The 20,639-nt window shown below is 37.7% G+C and overlaps 1 protein-coding gene and 1 pseudogene across 1 annotated transcript in view; one reads left to right on the top strand and one right to left on the bottom strand.

Moving 5' to 3' along the window:
- Gdpd4 (glycerophosphodiester phosphodiesterase domain containing 4) overlaps window positions 1-20,639 on the bottom strand; it is a 97,343-nt gene that overhangs the window by 69,709 nt on the left and 6,995 nt on the right. The window contains exons 4-8 of the mRNA XM_048787879.1: window positions 3,214-3,312; window positions 3,048-3,141; window positions 2,155-2,232; window positions 1,198-1,343; window positions 747-829 (exon numbers count right to left, since the gene is read on the bottom strand). Coding sequence (XP_048643836.1) covers window positions 747-829; window positions 1,198-1,343; window positions 2,155-2,232; window positions 3,048-3,141; window positions 3,214-3,312 — 500 coding nt within the window. The remainder of the gene's footprint in view (window positions 1-746; window positions 830-1,197; window positions 1,344-2,154; window positions 2,233-3,047; window positions 3,142-3,213; window positions 3,313-20,639) is intronic.
- Window positions 10,958-13,565, top strand: LOC125612162 (annotated as a pseudogene).

The raw sequence follows: 20,639 nt of genomic DNA, 5'->3' as shown, positions 1-20,639 counted from the left end.
ATATATATATATATATATATATATATATATATATATATATACATACAGGACAGTTCAATGATCTATAAACTTGTTATTTCTCAGTAAGATGCCTTAGAATAAGCTGATACATGTCTGAAATGTTCTCCTTCCCTGATCTCTGGTTGGTAAAATAATATTTTTCCTTGAAGGCTCAAACCATATAGATAGAGTATATGGATTTTTTTCTTTCTTTCACAGATAGGAGGTAACCTCCTCTTCCACTAAGGCTCCTTCTATACTTACATATTCTTTTCTGGAAGGCTTTTGACACAAATAGCCTTATTCTGTGATTATTTGTAAATATGTCATATCTTCTTCATTAGTTGGGAATAATTCTTTAACTTGACCATATCTTATTCATTTGCATCTCCCCAGCACTCAGAAGACCTAGAATATAATAGGTGTCTAGGGAATGTTAATTAAATAAATTACGAAGGCAACATACAGGTTAACTTGTAAACATGGTTTGCAATAGGGACAAATTTGAATGATGTGTGGAAACTACACAGAGTACATCCAGTTTGTAAATCCATGGTTAAGAATATGGAGGTACAGAGGTATAGTTTGTAAGGGGGGTATGGTTCACTTACGTAATATGTGTTTATGTGCCATATGGACACAGGTGAAACACCCCAAGTCTTGCTCTCTCTATATCTTAGGCCAGGCTGATTCTCTACCAATGATATATCCCCTCCTGTCCTCTATCCTAGTCCCTATTTTCCTACCTTACATGTATGTCAGTCTCCAGTCCATATGCCCCTTGTTCAACAGCTTTCTCAAAGGCCATCACGGTATTCTCTGGCCCTGCCTGTGGAAGAAAGGAACATCAGGCCCTGTGCTCAGAGTCTTTCCTCTCAAAATCCCTTTTGTAGTAGGGATGAAGTCCAGGAATGAAAGGGCTTTGGGAAGCAGACCTCGGCTTCCTTAGAACTCTTTTCAAAGATCCTGTCTGTATTCCTCTCTGTCCAATCTGACATTGGGCATAGCAAAGAGAATTGGACAGGAAATTAGAAAACCTGGGTTCAAGTCAAACCTCTACAATTAACTCCTTATTCTTGTCATATCAAAGCAATTCTTGTTCTCTCTAGGGATTTGTATGGTTCTGAGCTTTCCTCTTCTCATCTACATGCCCTGTACATACCTGTACTCATCCATGTTTATCCTGCTCATACTTACCATGGGTGCACCTCTGTGTGCAAAGAAGACAGGCTTAGGCCCCAGCTCCTCCTTCTCCTGAATGCAGGGAGAATAAACCCCCAATGGCATTGCATAGAGGCACAAAAGGATAAGAAAAAAGGGCAATCCAGCAGCAATTTGTAGAGCTAAAAGAGTTGGAAGGAGAGGGAAGTGGAATAAAAGTGAACGAATGGAAAACCATACCAAATAACACTACACCAGCAGCAGTCTAAGTAAATCCTGGGACCATGGGTTTCACTGACTCTGTGGATTGGCTAATTTACATTCCATTTCTGTCATATCCCCACTTACTTTCAGGGATAGATACAAACATCCAAACATAAGACATTATTATTAAGGCAACGTTACTCTAACTAAAAATTGACAAAGAATTGTAGAGAGGATAGGTAAAAGGGAAAGAAGGGGAGGAAGGAAAGGGATTGTTAAGAAATAGCTTCTCAAGAGGAGACGTTTGTTTAGTTCTGAAAAAGCCCTGAAGCCTACATAGATCATCCTAAATCCTTAGGGCAGTGCAGTATAGTGGAAAGGGCACTAACTGACAGAAATATGGGTTCCAAGCCAGGTTCTATCACTTCCTAATTGTATGACTACGAACATCTGACTTAACCTCTTTGAGTCTTCATTTTCTTTTGTAAAACAGGATGCCTTGCTGCTAACATCAATCTTACAGAGTTGTTATAACCACATTGACTCATAATAGTTACTCAATAAATTCTAGTTATTTTCTTTCCTCCTTCCCTCATACATGCATTTCCACATGCACACAGACATACACACACACACACACACTCATACACAGAGCCTGTCCATAAACCCATTATTACAGTCATTTCCCAACACTTACTATTTTAGACCTTTGAGGACTTTACCCATTTGTACATTTTAAGTTACAACCTATGCTTCAGTAACTTTCAAATCTATGTCTCCAGCTCTAACCTCTTAACCTTGTGAATATATTACATCTCCTGAGTCTTGCTTTCTCATAAGGTGTTATCTTGCGTCTTCTTTTTATAACTAAAATTTAGAAAATGAAAAAGAAAAGAGTTTATTATTGTCCTTTTTAAACTCCTGCCCCAGAAGTAGTTTCTAAAATTTTCCTCTCACCCACACCACACAAATACACTATATAAACATACAATGGCACCACTATCAAATCAGATGGTCTCTTACCTGCATCCCTCCACAAGCCAAGAAGTAAATGCCCCTTACTGAACCAAGAGTAAATAGGGAGATACAGAAAGAAGATCCTATGGTTTCTCAGTAAGGATGGTAAAAGATAACTCCATTCTCAAAAAGTTTAGTGTACAGATTCCATTTTCTTCTGTTTCTGTTACAGTAGGGGAAGGGTAAATGGAGAGGAAACCAGTGGCAGAGAAATTTCTGTTCCCATTGTAAGTCCCCAGATATGACAGGGATTCACAGAGGCCTGCTTTGAATAACTTGGATGTAATCAGGGATCTTTGGACCTAGTGTTACTTGAATTAGGAACATTTGAATACAAACTGAAGGAACTGTGACTTGCACCACACTCTGGCCAAAAATTTAAATGGCCTTTTGTCTTCATAGAGTAGATATACAATAACATAAAGATACAACTTATTTTTCTAGAACAAAGATCTTTAGAAGAAGATCTGCTTCCTCATGGAAACAGTATGACAGGCCACATAGGGTAGTGAGTAAACATAAGAAACATGCCTATGTAACAAGCTAAAGGAATTTCAAAGAGTGTAGGGATGGCTATCTACCAAGTTTCTATTTTTCTGAATAGAGTATGTAAGCTAAAGCCAGAACTGAAGGGATCAGGCAAGAACCCACCCCAAATGACATACCTTCTCTTTCCAAACAGCCCACATACATGGCCAAAGGCCAGGAAAGGATAACCATCACAATTATGCTGATCGGCTGTACAACAGGTGCAAAGATCTGGGAGAAAGTCAAAAGTCAGGCTAGACATAGATGGACAGATAGTACTAAGAGCTACAGGATGATGCTTACCTGCAGTGACAGCCCAGCTATCAGCCACTTATCTTTCCAGAATATGCATACAACAGACAGTATGAAGGTGCATAGCGTAATCATTATCATAATCAGGATCTGGGGAAACAAAAAGGATCTTCTGACTTCTAGGCACCAAGTTTGGGAATTTTATGTGTATATTTACAATATCAGGGACCTCATCTCATCCTTTTAATCTAATCATCCTACATATTACAATGGTGGATTCAATCATTCACTTTAGCTCCTCAGTCTTTGCTGTACAGCATACTGGAAAAAAATTACACAATTATGTGGCTTGATGTATTATTAATTTATCATCTCTAGTCTCAGTCTTAAATATGGCTTGGTATCTCTCTCTCAGTTTCAACAACAGTCACTACAAATCCTCACCTTTTCTTTAAATCTCAACTCAATTAGATTTTAAGTAAAAAATATTTTGAAATTGCCTTTTTGACATCTGTCTTCCTTGACAGAGTATAAGCATCACAAGATCAAGGACATTTATATTATTTATGATTATATCCTCAGTGCCTTGCAGAATATCTGGCATATGGTGAGCATTCAATAAATATTTGTTGAACAGACGAAAAATAATCTGCCTACCAGAACACTATATGGTTTACAAAGAAAGGACATAAAAACTAAGACATAACTTTAACTTCTTCTACTTCAAATGTATAGTTTTCCTAAATGTGTGCTGCTATCTAGATAGTTCCCTCCTTTCCATGGTCTATCTAAAGTAATTAAACATATAATTAAACCTCTCGCAAAATAACTTTTTGCTAGCTCCAGTGGTGAATTCTACCAAATACTTCTGAAGAAATGTCTTCAAACTTTTACAAATTCTTCCAGAGAATAGAAGGAATACTTTCTAACTTTTCTTATAAAGCCAACAAAATAGTTATATCCAAATTTAATAAAAGCATTGTAAGAACAAAATAGTAGACATGGATATCTTTTATGCATATAGACGCAAAAAACTTATTAGTAAACTAAAAGCATCACATCACAAAGGTCAAATCAGACTCTTAAAGAATCACAGATCTTACTGAACACCAAACTTCACAAATTATTTAAATGATTCAAACAATCATGAGATACAGATAAAATATGTTCCTTTAGAGAAATCTAATCATGTCAAATATAGCTATTCATTTAAAAAAAGTCTTTCCTCCATTAGTGATGCATCCTGATTTAGGACTTAATTATGAGATGTGTTTTGAGCAAAATATATAAAAACACAACTTTACAGAAGGAGCCATTCTGGTTATGAAGCATCCTTACTTGTTACTCCATTAATCTTACAACTTTAGCGAACCATGTCTTCCACAAAAGAAATCTATATATTCCAGCAAAGGTGGAATCTATTAAGATTTATATATTTACAGCAAAGGTACCTAGATATACCCAGTCTATCCTATTAGAAATGTTCACAGAAAAGGACTCTGTTATCTTTTGGTTAATAAATACTTTAAATGTATTTACTAGGAGGTCAGATTATTAGCATGATTAAAAGGAGTTTTGACTGAGGCCATTCATTCAACTCTGGATATTCCTACATAGAAGATGAAGGGGTTATGAGCCTGGTGTAAATTCTTTCTTCCTGGATTTATTCTGAGAAAAACAAAACTAAAATTCCAAGCCTCACAGATTCTAGTGGCTTCAATTTCCATCATTCTAATAACTCTAAAATTTATGTTTTCATTTGTACTTGTCATATGATAACAGACTTAAGGACATTACTTAAATGTTCTCAAATTTGAGAAAACCAAGTATGATAATCACTACCATGCCTGAAGAAGTTCATAAAAAAGCAAGAGGCTGTCACTAGAGCTGCTTAAGCCCATGGCAAAATAAGGGAGGCTATGCTGGAAATATGCTGTAGGTTCACAGATGATTGAATCAAGTTGCCTATTCTCTGGGGCCAGATATGTACCTTTTTTATTTTTTTAATATTTATTTTTTAGTTGTAGATGTACCTTTATTTTATTTTTATTTTTGTACGGTGCTGAGGATCAAACCCAGGTCCTCGCACATGCTAGGCGAGCGCTCTACTGCTGAGCCATAACCCTAGGCCTAAATACGGGCCTTTTGAGATAAACCATGCTAGTATCTTTGTGTGTGTGTGTGTGTGTGTGTGTATATTTATTTATTTATTTATATTTATTTTTAGTTTTAGGTGGAAAACTAAAACTAAAATATCTTTATTTTTTATTTTTATGTGGTGTTGAGGATCGAACACAGCACCCCGTGCATGCCAGGCAAGCGTGCTACCACTTGAACCACATCCCCAGCCCATGTTTATTTTTAATTTGCTCTAATTAGTTACACATGACAGTAGAATGCATTTTGACAACTGTACACAAATGGAGCACAGTTATTCATTCCTCTGGCTGTACATGTATATAGGGCAAAAATGTCTAGTTCTACCCATTTACCTGCAAATGCCATAATTTCATTCTTCTTTAAGGCTGAATTATATTTTATTGTGTATATTTACCATATTTTCTTTATCCATTCATCTGTTGAAGGCCATCTATGTTGGTTCCACAGTTTAGCTATAGTGAACTGAGCTTCTATAAACACTGATGTGACTGTGTCACTGTAGTATGCTGATTTTAAGTCCTTTGAGTATAAACCGAGGAGTGGGATACTTAGGTCAAATGGTGGTTCCATTCCAAGTTTTCTGAGGAACCTCCATACTGCTTTCCATAATGGCTGCACCAATCTGTTGTCCTATCAGCAATGTATGAATGTATCTTTTCCCCCGCATCCTTGCCAACATTTATTATTACTTGCAATTTTGATAATTGCCATTCTGACTGGAGTGAGATGAAATCTTAGGGCAGTTTTGACTTGCATTTCTCTAATTGCTAGAGATAATGAACATTTTTTCCATATGTTTGTGGATTGATTGTATGTCTTCTTCTGTGAAGCATCTGTTCAGTTCTTAGCCCATTTATTGATTGGGTTTTGTGGCTTTATGGTGTTAAGTTTTTTGAGTTCTTTATATATCCTGGAGACTAGTGTTGTATCTGAGGTGCATATGGTAAAGATTTTTCCTATTCTGTAGGCTCTCTCTTTACATTATTGATTGTTTCCTTTGCTGAAAAGAAGCTTTTAAGTTTGAATCTGTCCCATTTATTGGTCCTTGATTTTATTTCTTGTGCTTTAGGAGTCTTGTTAAGGAAGTCTGGTCCAACGTTGATGTGATGAAGATTTGGGCCTACTTTTTCTTTTATTAGGCACAGGGTCTCTGTTCTAGTGCCAAAGTCTTTGATTCACTTTGAGTTGATTTTTATGCAGGGTGAGAGATAGAGGTTTAATTTCATTTTGCAACATATGGATTTCCAGTTTTCCCAGCACTATTTGTTGAAAAGGCTATCTTTTTCCAATGTATGTTTTTGGTGCCTTTGTATAATATGAGAAAACCGTAATTATGTGGGTTTGTCTCTGTTTCTTCTATTCTGTACCACTGGTCTACATGTCTATTTTGGTGACAATACTGTGCTGTTTTTGTTACTATTGCTTGGTAGTATAGTTTAAGGTCTGGTATTGTGATGCGTCCTGCTCCACTATTCTTGCTAAAGATTGCTTTGGTTATTCTGGGTCTCTTTTTAAAAAATATTTATTTTTTAGTTGGACACAAAAGTTTTATTTTGTTTATTTTTATGCAGTGCTCAGGATCGAATCCAGGGCCTCAAATGTGCTAGGCAAGCGCTCTACTGCTGAGCCACAACACCAGCTCTGGGTTTCTTATTTTTCCAACTGAATTTCATGGTTGCTTTTTCTAGTCCTATGAAGAATGTCATTGGGATTTTAATAGGAATTGCATTAAATCTGTATAATGTTTTTGGTGGTATGGTCATTTTGACTATATTAATTCTGCCTATCCAAGAGCATGGGAGAGTTTTCCATCTTGTGAGGTTTTCTTCAATTTCTTTCTTTAGTGTTGTGTAGTTTTCAATGTAGAGGTTTTTCACCTATTTTATAAAATTGATTCCAAGTTTTTTGTTTTGTTTTGTTTTGTTTTTTTGAGGTTACTGTGGTATTCCCAATTTCTCTTGAGTGGATTCATTGCTCATGTATAGATATGCATTTGATTCATGGGTATTGATTTTATATCTTGCTACTTTACTGAATTCATTTATTAGCTATAGAAGTTTTCTGGGGGAATTTTTTGGATCTTCTAAATATAGAATCATGCCCTCAGCAAATAGTGACAGTTTTGAGTTCTTCCTTTTCTATTTGTATCTCTTTAATTTCTTTCATGTGTCTGATTGTTCTAACTACAGTTTCAAGGACTATGTTGGAGTGGTGAAAGAGGATATCCATGTCTTGTTCCAGTTTTTAGAGGGTATGCTTTCAATTTTTCTCCATTTAGAAGGATGTTGGCCTTGGGCTCAGCATATATAGTTTTTACAATGTTGAGGTATGTTCCTACTATCCCTAGTTTTTCTGTGTTTTGAACATGAAGAAGTGCTGTATTTTGTCAAATGCTTTTTCTGTTATCTATCAAGATAATCAAATGATTCTTAAGTCTGTTGATGTGATGCATTATGTTTACTGATTTCCACACACTGAAGCAACCTTGCATTCCTGGGATGAAGCCTACTTGATCGTGGTGTGCTGTCTTTAATGTTTTTGTATGTGATTTGCTAGAATTTTACTGAGAATTTTTGTGTCTATGTTCATCAGGGATATTGGTCTGAAGTTTTCTTTCCTCGATGTGCCTTTGTCTAGTTTTGGAATTAGGGTGATACGAGTTTGGAAGGGTTCCTTCCTTTTCTATTTCATGGAATAATTTGAGGAGTACTGGTGTTAATACTTGTTTGAAGGTCTTGTAGAACTCGACTGAGAATCCATCTGGTCCTGGGCTTTTCTTGGTTGGTTGACTTTTGATGGTGTCTTCATATATCTTTGCTTGAAACTGATCTATTTAAATGTGTATGTCCTCCTGATTCAGTTTGGGTAGATCATATGTCTGTAGAAATTTGTCGATGTCTTTGAGATTTTATTGGAATATAAATTTTCAAAAGAGTTTCTAATTATCTTCTGTGTTTCAGTAGTGTCTATCATGATATTTCCTTTTACATCATGGATTTTAGTAATTTGAGTTCTCTTTCTCTTCATTAGTGTAGCTAAGAGTTTATCAATTTTATTTATTTTTTCAAAGAACCAGCTTTTCGTTTTGTCAATTTTTTCAATTGTTTCCTTTGTTTCAATTTCATTTATTTCAGCTCTGATTTTTTTAAAAAAATATTTTTTAGTTGTAGTTGGACACAATACCTTTATTTTTATTTATTTATTTTTATGTGGTACTGAGGATCAAACCCAGTGCCTTGCGGTACAATGCTCTACTGCTGAGCCACATCCACTCAGCTCTGATTTGAATTATTTCCTGTCTTCTTCTGCTTTGGGTGTTGATTTGTTCTCCTTTTTCTAGGGCTTTGAGATGTAATGTTAGGTCATTTATTTGTTGAATTTTTACACTCTCAGATGCAGTACTCTGACTAGATGAGATCTGGGTCACAGAACAACACAGGATGCTGCCTCCCTCTGGCCCGTCATCTTGGAATCCAACTCCTATTTTTGGTTTTTAACTTGACTTAGATACTCCTTTGATTTACCTTTCCTTTAGTGTTGTTCCTCCCTTTGCTGGTTTTCATTTTTTTTACTTCCTCCTCATGGAATATTTTGCTGAGAATGTTGTGTTGTGCAGACTTTCTAGTTGTGAATTCTTTTAACTTTTGTCTATCATGGAAAGCTTTTATTTCATCATCAAATCCAAAGCTTAATTTTGCTGGACAGAAAATTCTCAATTGGCATCCATTTTCTTTTAGAGTTTAATATATATTATTCTAGGACCTCCTGTCTTTGAGGATGTGAGTTGAGAAATCAACTGAAATAAAAATTGGTTTCCCCCTATGTGTAATTTGATTTTTTTCTCTCATAGACTTTAAAATTCTATCCTTATTCTGTATATTGGTTATTCTTGTTATAATATGCCTTGGTGTGGGTCTGCTGTAATTCTGTACATTTGGGGTATCCTGTAAGCCTCCTGTAGTTGATTTTCCACTTCATTCTTTAGATTTTGAAAATATTCTAATATTATGTTACTGAAAGGATCGTGCATTCCTTTGGTTTGTATCTCCACTCCTCATCTATTCTGATAAGTCTTAAATTTGGTCTTTTCATGTTATCTCATATTTCTTGGAGTTCTGTTTATGGTTTCTTACCATCTTCTCTGTAAGGTCGACTTTATTTTCAAGAGTATATATTTTATCTTCATGGCCTGAGGTTCTATCTTCCAAGTGGTGTAGTATATTGGTGATACTTTCCATTGAATTTTTTATTTGGTTTATTGTTTCCTTCATTTTGAGGATTTCTGCTTGATTCTTTTTTATAATCTCTGCTTCTTTATTTTTTTAATATTTATTTTTTAGTGGTAGTTGGAAACAATACCTTTATTTATTTACTTTTATGTGGTGCAGAGGACTGAACCCAGTGCCTTGCATGTGCTAGGTGAGCGCTCTACCGATGAGCCACAACCCCAGCCCTCTGCTTCTTTATTGAAGTGATCTTTTACTTTCTGTATTTTCTCTCATATATCATCCTTTCGAAGATCAGCCTAACTATGTACCTTCTAAACTCCTTCTCTGACATTTTTTCTACTGTGTTGTCTATGGATTCTAATGTTGGAACATCTTGGTTTGTTTGAGGAGCTTTTATTCCCTTGTTTTTGCATGTTTGTGTGTCTTCCCATCTAGCAGTATGGATCTGAAGCAGTACAGTTTTTACCCTGTAGTCTTATAGTGTCCCTGAAGGCTTCCAGTACCTCACCTTTAAGAGGGAGACCAGTATTAACAGCATCCAATGCAAACAATATACACCTTTAAACCAAATAACTCCTATTAAGCATCTACAGTTTTGTCACAATAAACAGAAATGATGTGCTCAATTGTTGACTACAATATAAACAATAAGTTTACTAAAGGGGTTGACCATTTCAAATGATAGACAACGAGGGAACAGAAGTAGAGCAAGAAGTGATATTTCTGAGGGAGAAGAAGAGAAGATTGAGGTAAAAATAAGAGTGAAGGAGGAATTAATAGAGGATGGCTATGAGAGAAGTGAGAAAGAGAATCCACAGAGACAGATAAGAGAAAAAATTATACATATTCCAAAAACAATAAAGTAAAAATTTAAGAATATACAACAAAATTATATTATTCAGACATCCCATTCCTCAACAAATCGATATATGAAAAATATTTGAATTCAAAGATGGTAGAGATGTTGGGGGGAAAATGAATAATTGCTTCCATTAGCTTTTTAAAAGATTTCTCAGTTTCCCTTCTCTGCCAATAGGTGGGGTTATCTGAAAGTTGTTTGTGTGTCTTCCCATGTAGCACTATGGATAGTTGCTCTAGTGAAGTGGGTGCTGTACGACTGGTTGGGTGGGCAAGTCAATAGCAAGATGCTCTCACAACTTCTTCCAGGCTTCTCACCCTTTGTAGCTGGTGCCTTCCATCCCTGCACACTTCAGGACTCACACTGAGCTGGAGAGAACCTGGTTTTCTCCAGTTTCTCCAACCTTTCCTCTCCAGGGGTACTGCCCCTAGTCTTGGTTTTCCACAGGCTTGCTAGACCAGACTAACCCACATAAACCCCGCTGCTCTCTGAGGGACCTGGGCTTCAGCTTCCCCAGGCTCCATCTTGCTGCAGACCCAAGATCTCAATGCCCTTTCATCTTGCAAAGAGACCACCAGAGATGCACTCACACAAAGGAGCAACCCTGCAAAGAGGCAGCCAGATGGCAGTCACTAGCACATCCAGCAGAAAGACCTCAGTTGCCACCAGACTTTCAGGTACCCTGAAAATATATCTTCAGACCCTGGCTGGTGTCCCCATACTGAGGCAGCTGTTCCCCAAGATGGCAGCAGTGATGGTGGCAAACCTGCAGGCCCGGGCCAGTGTCCCAAGATGTCTGTGGCTGCATGTAACCAAACCTGCAGGTATTGTGACAATGGACTTCCAGTCAGCGGGCAATCTGCTGGTGGTCTGCAGGTTAAAGTGGGCAACTGGTGGGTGGTCTTTAGGCAGTGGGTGATGGGTAGGTGAAAGGAAGGGGATGGGCAGGCAAGAGGTGGGCAAATGGCAGTGGAGAGGTGGCAGTCAGGGAATGATCTGCACTCAAAAGGTGGGTGATATGCTAGTAGATGGCTGGCAATCGTGGTGGATAAATGGGGGGTAAACAGCAGGGTATCAGTGGGCAGCATTTGCTGCTTCACAGAGAAACAGTATTTTCTCTGCTTGAATCCCAAGTCGAGTCACAGAGCAACAAGGAATGCTTCCTCCCCCTATTTCACCATCTTGGATCTCTTGCTAACATCATTTTAAAGAAATTCAAACTGAGAAAAGATCAAAAGGACTTCAAAGGAGAAATTTCAGGGGGGTTATAAGAAGATAGGCATTGTTTAGGTCATGCTGAGAGCCATAGCCAAGTAGGAATGACGCATGGCATTTTGGTTTGAAAGGTGACCCTGCTCAGGGATTAGGGTGGATCCTGCTGGAATAGGGCGGCTCCAGGATTAGAGCGGATCCTGATCCTGCTGCCTCAAGCGCCCGCTCCTTCGGAGTTCCCGTTGAGTTCTCACAGGGTTCTGAGAGTATTGGTACGCAGAGCCCAGTGGAGGGAGTGTATTTTTCCCAGAACGTGCGTGTAGAGTGCCAGTGAGAGTTCGGGAATAAAGAGTTGCTGTTTAATCTACAAGGCTTTGTGGTGGCTCGGTTATTTTGTGCCCAGCCAGATTGCGGCATTTGGCGGCCCGTGCGGGGAACGCCTGAAGCTTGGAGGTAAGTGAAATTGCTCGTCCCTGAGGAAGAGCAAAAGAATGGGTGACCAATTCAAAAAACAATGTGTTCTTGTTTTGATTTATTTTGTTTTTATTTCAAGTTGCCTGTCCCTAGAACTTTCTCAGGCAAACTGGGGAAAATGGTTGACTCAAGGTTTGAAGTTGTTCTCCTCCGAGGAAGAGAAATTGTTAGAGGAAGGAGGCACCCCAGTAAAACCAAGAACAGTTAGGACATATGTTGATACAATACAAAAATGTAGCCCATGGCTTTTTAAAGACGAGTTATTAAGTATATCAATGGGACCATCATGGTATCCTGTAGAAGGATTTTTCTTCAACAAGAAAGAGATGGCTAGTTCTGTTTACTANGGTGAGGCAAAGAACCTTACCCCCCCACTGGTGCATAGGCCTATCCACAAGTATGGCTGTGTGCTGGACCGGTAGTCAGTGACGGGTAAGATCCAATTGCAGTGGTACCGAACTAAGACAGGAGGCTGACGCCTAGAGGTCAGCTCATCCGATGACGGGTAAGGACCATATGTTGAATTGGACAACCTAACAGGCACGGTCCCTAAGCCACATTGCTTGTTGTTTAGTTAATCAGAAGGGGGGAGATGCTGAGAGCCATAGCCAAGTAGGAATGACGCATGGCATTTTGGTTTGAAAGGTGACCCTGCTCAGGGATTAGGGTGGCTCCGGGTTTAGGGTGGATCCTGCTGGGAATAGGGTGGCTCCAGGTTTAGGGTGGATCCTGCTGGGAATAGGGCAGCCCCAGGATTAGGGCGGATCCTGATCCTGCTGCCTCAAGCGCCTGCTCCTTCGGAGTTCCCGTTGAGTTCTCACGGGGTTCTGAGAGTATTGGTACGCAGAGCCCAGTGGAGGGAATGTATTTTTCCCAGAATGTGCGTGTAGAGTGCCGGTGAGAGTTCGGGAATAAAGAGTTGCTGTTTGAATCTACAAGGCTTTGTGGTGGCTCAGTTATTTTGTGCCCAGCCAGACTGCGGCAGGGTCACAGAGCCAGAGCCAGAGTTGTAGGCACTACAGCATCTGGAGTTAGAGTGAATGATGAAGACATCAAAGTTTTTAATGATATGAAAGTAAGGAAATCTACACAAGAAAAGATGAAAAAACAAAGCAGTTCTCTTGGGTTTAAGCAATATAGATAAATAGGCAATACTGGTGATACTGCAAAGGACTCTTACACATCTTTGTGAAGTTGCTAATTCTGAATTATCGCTGATATACTCTGTACAGTATCACATACGAAACAAGAATGTAGAAAACCTAGCATTTAATATTCTGGACTCCCCAAAATACAACCTTAAAAAGCAATATGATTTCTGCTTCCTCTAAAGATGCCATTAAAAAGAAATTTATAGGCATTAAACATGAATGGCAAGTAAATGGCTTGATCATATTAAGGACTATTCAACACTTGGAGAGAAACTGGGAGGCAATGCAGTTGTTTCACTTGAAGGAAACCCATTATAACAGTCAAGTGCTATTTACATTTTAAGGGATTTTCATTTCTCTACCTCAGTCCACTAGAATAGTATTAAGATTTTATTTTTTGCTTTCCCTTTCCTATGGGCCCTTCCATCTATTTGCCAGTAATTGCCATTAGATTTTAATATGGCTATTTTTAAATAGAACAAAAGGAACGCTTTCCTGTCTTATTTTAGCCAAAATAATTGGTTATATGCCTCCCCTGTAGCAAGCACTACAATGAATGTGATTGTTAATGTGAACAGTTTAGAATTCTGCAAAAGGTAACCAAGTTCAATGCCTTAAATGTATTATCCACTGGTCAAATGGTAAACCTTTCTCTATTATTTATAGCTGCACTTGACTGTATAAATGCTATATAGCATTTATATACTTTATCTACCTTGGCAAGCCTTTCTGGGACAGGGCAGCATGGAAGTAAAAGCACTTTTTTGGTAATGACTTTAGTCCTTCCCAAAGGAATGTTAATTGAATTTCATTAACTGTCATCAATTTATCCTAGTACCTCAGTGTTCATTCCTTTTATCTGTATGTTTCTTTAAAAATAGCTTTTTTTGTTTTCCATTGAGTAAAGTATAGAAGTTTTATGTTCACCAAGTGAATCTTGTAATATTAAAGATTTTGAATACTAGTCATGATGGCAATTTATGTATAAAAGACCCTTAAATGGAAAATTGTTTTGAAATCTAACTCTCCATCCTCACAAAAATGGACATATTGCAATAAAAATGAGAGCATATTTTAAAAAAAAGAAAAGAAAGGAAGATTATAGGCATTGACTCCACCAACAGAGTTTCAGTCAAGATTTTCAGAGAAGAGTCCCTGAAAACACACACACAGTAAAATGACACAAGGGAAACAAGCCAACTGTTCATGTACCTAGATGCCAGCTTGTGCCACCTTGCAGGACAGTGCTCTTGTCTCCCTCCTCTTTCCCTACACCCCATTTGTGGGGAGGAAAGGTAAAAGGACCACCATGCTCTCTCCACCAATATAGATTTCCAGCCTTGGATCAGGTCCAAATAGGGAGGGGAAAGCTTTAAAATCAATAAAGCTGTGGTTTGGGTTATTATAATGAACTTTTTTTCATTGGTTCTTTAAAAAAAATTTTTTAGTTGTAGTTGCACATAATACCTTTATTTTATTTATTTTTATGTGGTGCTAAGGATCGAACCCAGTGTCTCCCACAAGCTAGGCGAGTGTTCTATCGCTGAGCCAGAACCCCAGCCCATCATTGGTTCTTTTTTTAATATTTACATATTTCTTGTTCTTTTGTATTTTTATTTGCTCTAATTAGTTATACACACTAGTAGAATGCATTTTGACACATCATACATAAATGGAGTACAATTTCTCATTCTTCTGGTTGTATATAATGTAGAATTATACCAATCATGTAATCATATGTGCACATAGGGTCATTATGTCAGATTCATTCTATTATCCTTCCTACCCCCAAACCTCTCCCCTCCTTTCACTTTCCTCTGTCTAATATAAAGGATCTCTATTATTCCCTAGCCCCCTCCCTTATTATGAATCAGCATCTTCATATCAGAGAAAACATTCGGTCTTTGGTTCTTTGGGATTGGCTTATTTCACTTAGCATGATATGCTCCAGCTCCATCCATTTACTGGCAAATGCCATAATTTCATTCTTCTTTAAGGCTGAGTTATATTCCATTAGGTACATATACCAAATTTTCCTTATCCATTCATCGGTTAAAGGGCATCTAGGTTGGTTCCACAGTTTAGCTATTGTGAACTGAGCTTCTATAAACATTAATGAGCTTCTATAAAGATCACTGTAGTACACTGCTTTTAAGCTCTTCAGAGATAGACCAAGAAGTGGGATAACTTAATCAAATGGTGGTTCCATTCCAAGATAACAAGATCAAATGGTGGTTCCATTCCAAGATTCTGAGGAATCTCCATACTGCTTTCCACAGTGGTTGCACCAATTTGCAGTCCCACCAGCAACATATGAGTGTACCCTTTTCCCCCACAACCTTGCCAACATTTACTGTTGCTTGTATTCTTGATCATTGCCATTCTGACTGGAGTGAGATAAAATCTTAGAATAGTTTTGCTTTGCATTTCTTTATTTACTAGAGATGTTGAACATTTTTTTCCATTTTAGTCATATATAACAATAGGATTCATTTTGACATCATTATAAAAGCATGGAATATAATTTGTTCTAATTCAGACCCTAGTACTTTCCCTTTCCCTCCATCTCTCCTACCTGACCCTACTCCTGTTCCCTTCCCTCTGCTCAACTGATATTTCTGCTATTTACTTATAGTTCTTTTTAAAATTAGTATCTTGTGGATGGTACATGATGGTGAGATTTCACCATGTATATTAATACACGTACAAGGAAAGTTAGATCAGATTCATTCCATTGTCTTTTGCCTCTCCCATCCCTCTTCTCTTCCCTTCATTCCCCTCTGCTACTCCACCAATCTTCTAGTTTCTTTTTTATCCTCCCCTTTATTTTGGATCAACTTTCACTTATCAGGATAAAACATCTGAACTGTTATTTTTTTGGGACTGGTTGATTTCACTTAGCATGACAGTTTCCATGAACTAAATATTTATTTATTTAGGTACCAGTGATTGAACCTCAGGGCACTTAACCACTGAGCTACATCCTCAGCCTTTTTTTTTTCTTTTTAAGAAAAAGGAAAAAGAAGGTTTATTGCTTTGCTAGCAAAGGAGAAACACAGGGGACTCCAGTCCCAAAGGCTGTGCTTCTGCCCATCAGCAGGAACAGGGGGCTTTTAAAGAGGTGATTCAAAGGCTATATTCCATGATTGTCTGTCAGATTTGTGATTCACTTGCTAATTTGGGATTGAGTCATTTCTGAGATCTTCTGGTACCGTTCCCAAAGTCTATATTACTTTCTGTATTACTTCATTCTTATGGTGGGTGTGCACTCAAGGACAGATAAATCTGCCTAAAATGGGGAAGAAAGGTAATCCTATTTCCTCTGAGATTAGAGAGTGGGAGAGATTATGGAGGAGCAGGGAGAGAGAAAGAGAAAGAAACATGTCCATTTTAAAAATAAGTTGCAGTGGCCAAGCATCAAGGGTTATATTCAAACATAAAGTGGACCACTGTTACATTTCCCCTCTGTCAATTTCTACATTTCCATTTCTATGGAAAAAATGGGTGATGACACCTTCAAGCTGCTTCCTGCTGAAAGAGGGCAAAGTTAGGGGGAAGTAACTCAAAGTCCTTATTCTCTATCAGTTGGGGCATGAATAGTTAAGGGTATTCATAATCAAAGCAGTTCAGAGGTCCACAGTGGCAGATGGCAGGTGACTGGAAAAGGCATACACAGGGAAGGGATCATGCTAAGACAACAATAAGCAAGACAGCGAAGCATTACTTTTTTGTAAATAATTAGCACAAAAGCAGTTAGTATTTAAGCCAGTCTCTGAAAACCATGAAGACAACAACTCATAATCATATCAGTAAAAAAAAGATCAACTTTATCAATGTAGGAAGTTAGGAAAATTTGTAGGTCTATGAGATCAGGCTCAAATTAACTCAGGACAAATTTGTGACTCAAAAGAGTCCTTTATGATCATTATTATTATTAGTCACTCTCACCCAAGAACCCTTCCTTTATAGCCTCCAGCTTTACTTACTTTTGGTAGAGCTAACACAAGTGTACCTCTTAGGTTACATTTTAAAAAACCATTGTTTTTCCTTTTAAATGTCCATGTAGGGCTGTGCAAATGTTGAAAGCTCAGTCCTTGTCCTCAATGCCAATCCAATAGCGAGGACATGGTTTTGAGAAAAAGAAAAAAGAAGGTTTTTTACTTTGCTAGCAAAGGAGAAACACAGGGGACTCCTGTCCCAAAGGCTGCGATTCTGCCCATCAGCAGGAACAGGGGGCTTTTATAGAGGTGATTCAGAGAAAATGAGATTAGGGAGGAGAGATCAGGAAAGAGAAGATAAGGAAGGAGAAGTTTAGGGAAAAGAATACCAGAGAAGATCAGGGGAAAGAAGATCAGGGAAGAGGTTAGGGAAAAGAAGAACAGGTAGGAGAAATTTAGGAAAAAGAAGACTGGGGAAAAACATGTAAATTTCAAAGCCACAAGGGATACATTCAAGTGAACCTCTGTTACACTTAGGCTATAAGTGTACCAATGGTCCACTTTATGTTTAAGTTGGTCAAAACTGACCTTGTTCCTACCTATTCTTCAGAGGCAGCTGAGATTCCTCAGAGATCACTCTTGGGGACATGTCTGAAGCCTCTTGACTCCTTTAGCTTTCCTCAACCAGTGGTGCCATCTGCTAGGATGGGCCAGAGTCCTGCTGACAATAAGTGTCTTCTACTGAAAGTATCAGGGATGTTTCTGTCTCTGATGACTCTCCTCTTTGCAGAATGTGCACTGGTTGGCTTCTTATTCTCTAGGGTCCTCTCCATCTCCTTGATAAGCAGATCAGGTGACTCACCAGAGCTGCAGGGCCCAGAGAGGGTTCCCATTGTTCTCTGAGTCTTGATTGACCTTATAGGGCAAGGGCCAAAATGTTGACTGCTTTTTCCTTGGCGCTTTTACTTCCTTTTCTTTGGTTTCTACATTTTTGGTTTTAAACACCCAGCAAGCCATTCACCAGTCTTAAAGAGGGAGTCACAGGTTATAACTCCAACATCTATAATCTTAGTTACCTCTTTCATTTAATTGGGGTTAGTGTTAATACTGGTAGTCAGCATTATATATACTATCTTTCCTGTAGGTGATGGCTTATTATCTCAAATTAACTCAGGTGTGTTCTCGTTCTCTCTCTCTCTCTCTCTCTCTCTCTCTCTTAAAGAAGCAGTACCTCTACAAAACGCTAACAGGCAATAGTTATATAAAGTCTAAAAGGAAAATACAAAATAAAATTATAAAGCAAAAACATATTATGTAATATCTGTGAACCAAGAAAAATAACTTTTATAATCCTGAACCTTTACTTAGTTATATATTATATCCCTTGTTTGAGATCACAGTAGTCTTTACAACAAAAATCAATCTTTTGAACACAACTTTAAATGATCTAAAGTCTAGCCTATTTTGAAGCCATTCCCACATAGAATAAGGTTGGAGGCAGAGCCTTATTTCAGGTAAGGCAGAGCTCTTCACAAATAACAATACAACATTACATTTAAAACATGAATCAAAGAAAGATTAAGAGAACTTTTAACTGTCTTTTTGTGGAGAAAGTGGCAGAATGCTTCCATGTTTTACAATGTCACCTTTAGACCGGGATCTCATTATTATCTTCCAAAAATGCATTTAAATTCCAATTCCAGTGTGAAGGGTAACACAAAATTGTATATATAGTTTATTGACAACAGCATACTTTATCCAGCTATAAAACATCAAATGACATGAATAAATACCAACCAAATTTGTTATTTTTATTTTATCTGAGACTTTTGCTACACAAAATTTTAATTCAGAGAACACCAACTTGGAAAAATGCTCTCCTAAACTTTACATTTAATTAACTTTTAAAGTACAATTTAGAATCCAAAGTGTACAGTATCAAATAATCACATGTCTGCATGGGTTAATAAAAATCAAAGGATAGCTTTAAATCTCTTATACATTTAGAAAATGCTGTTAATGATCAGAAATTGACTTAGTCAAAGCAAACCGATATAAGACAGGTCTTCAAAATGACAGTGTGGCCGGTCTATGTGAGATATAATGTATATAAAAGAGAGCACTTATTGGTTATCTTGCCAGTAAACTTACATAAACTTTCATTTTATAAACTTTTAAATAACATTTAGACAAGGCTTAGACAGATATAGTTCTCAGATGCATACATATACCTAATCACATGTATTTAGTCAACCATATCTGTGTAAACCATATATTTATAACCTAAGCGACGTTTGTTTAACCAGTTACAAAGCGTTTATGACTTTAAATCAGGTACAAACCCTAATTCCTTTAAGATTTGGTTTCCACAGGTAATGAAACCTAACAAATACAAGAAAATTATCTTGATAAGAGATCCGTGTTTCAGACTTTGCTTCATATAATTGCATTAAATTTCCAATAACTTTGTGCAATTATAGCCAATGTAATCACAAACACAAACTTTTTGAGATTTACCTTCCACAAACTTCTGCTACTTAGACATTCACAACTTTACATCCTTAGTTTTATTCTCTTTCCTCTTGGACTTTAGCCCAAGAATACTACTTTACTGGAAAAAATACTTTCTCATTCAGAAACATTTCTTTTACCTTCTAATTTTCTAAAAAATATCTCCATACCTGTATCTTTCCTTTGTCTTTTTTAGTTTCAGTTTCAACCCCTTCAGTTTAGTTTCAACCCTTTCTTAAATTCATATTCTGAAACAGACCTTATGAATGTTACCTGTGCATACAATTTACACAACAATTTCATCCCATGAGAGGGCTGGACAATCCAGAATGCACAAAAACTATGCCTTAATGGTTTTTCTCACAGATTGCATTTAAGGGGTTGGCGAACAGTATATTTTTGAGCCTGACCTGTTTCCCTTACCATTATCATAAGGCTTACTAAGTGAGTTCCCCATTGTCAATTGTACCCAGAGGCTCCTTTGGGATCTTTTTCTCATACTAGGCATATTGATATGTAATGAAGGAAGCCCTTTCCATCCTTTTCTTTAGGCTTCCTTGAAGATCCCTCTGTAGAGACTGCCTCCAAAACATAGGTTGGCCTTAGTTTCTGTCTTTTTCTTTTTGGAGTGAGTTGTTTATTCTGCCAGTCTCCCCATGCACTTAGTTTGATGGAGTATTTTTATAGCAAGGAATACTTTGCCCCTATGATGGCCATCCCCTGGCCAAATGAGGTGTCCTGTTAGATATTAAAATGGGAGACTATTCTCATTCCCAGGTCATAAACTGACTGTGCTGGAACCTATTGCAACATCCTTTGTGGTCAGCAGCTTCACCTACCATGGGCAAAGGGGCTGGAAGGCATGGCAGAGGTCAGGTTCTCTTTAGCTGTTTTCCTACAGCTAAGGCAGCTTTTCTGGGACTTCCCCCCCCCCCCCCCCCCC

This window comes from Marmota marmota, unplaced genomic scaffold (genome assembly GCF_001458135.2).
Source record: "Marmota marmota marmota unplaced genomic scaffold, marMar, whole genome shotgun sequence".
Classification (NCBI taxonomy): domain Eukaryota; kingdom Metazoa; phylum Chordata; class Mammalia; order Rodentia; family Sciuridae; genus Marmota; species Marmota marmota.
Note: the sequence above shows the minus strand (reverse complement) of the source record. Positions and strands in the feature narration are given on the sequence as shown.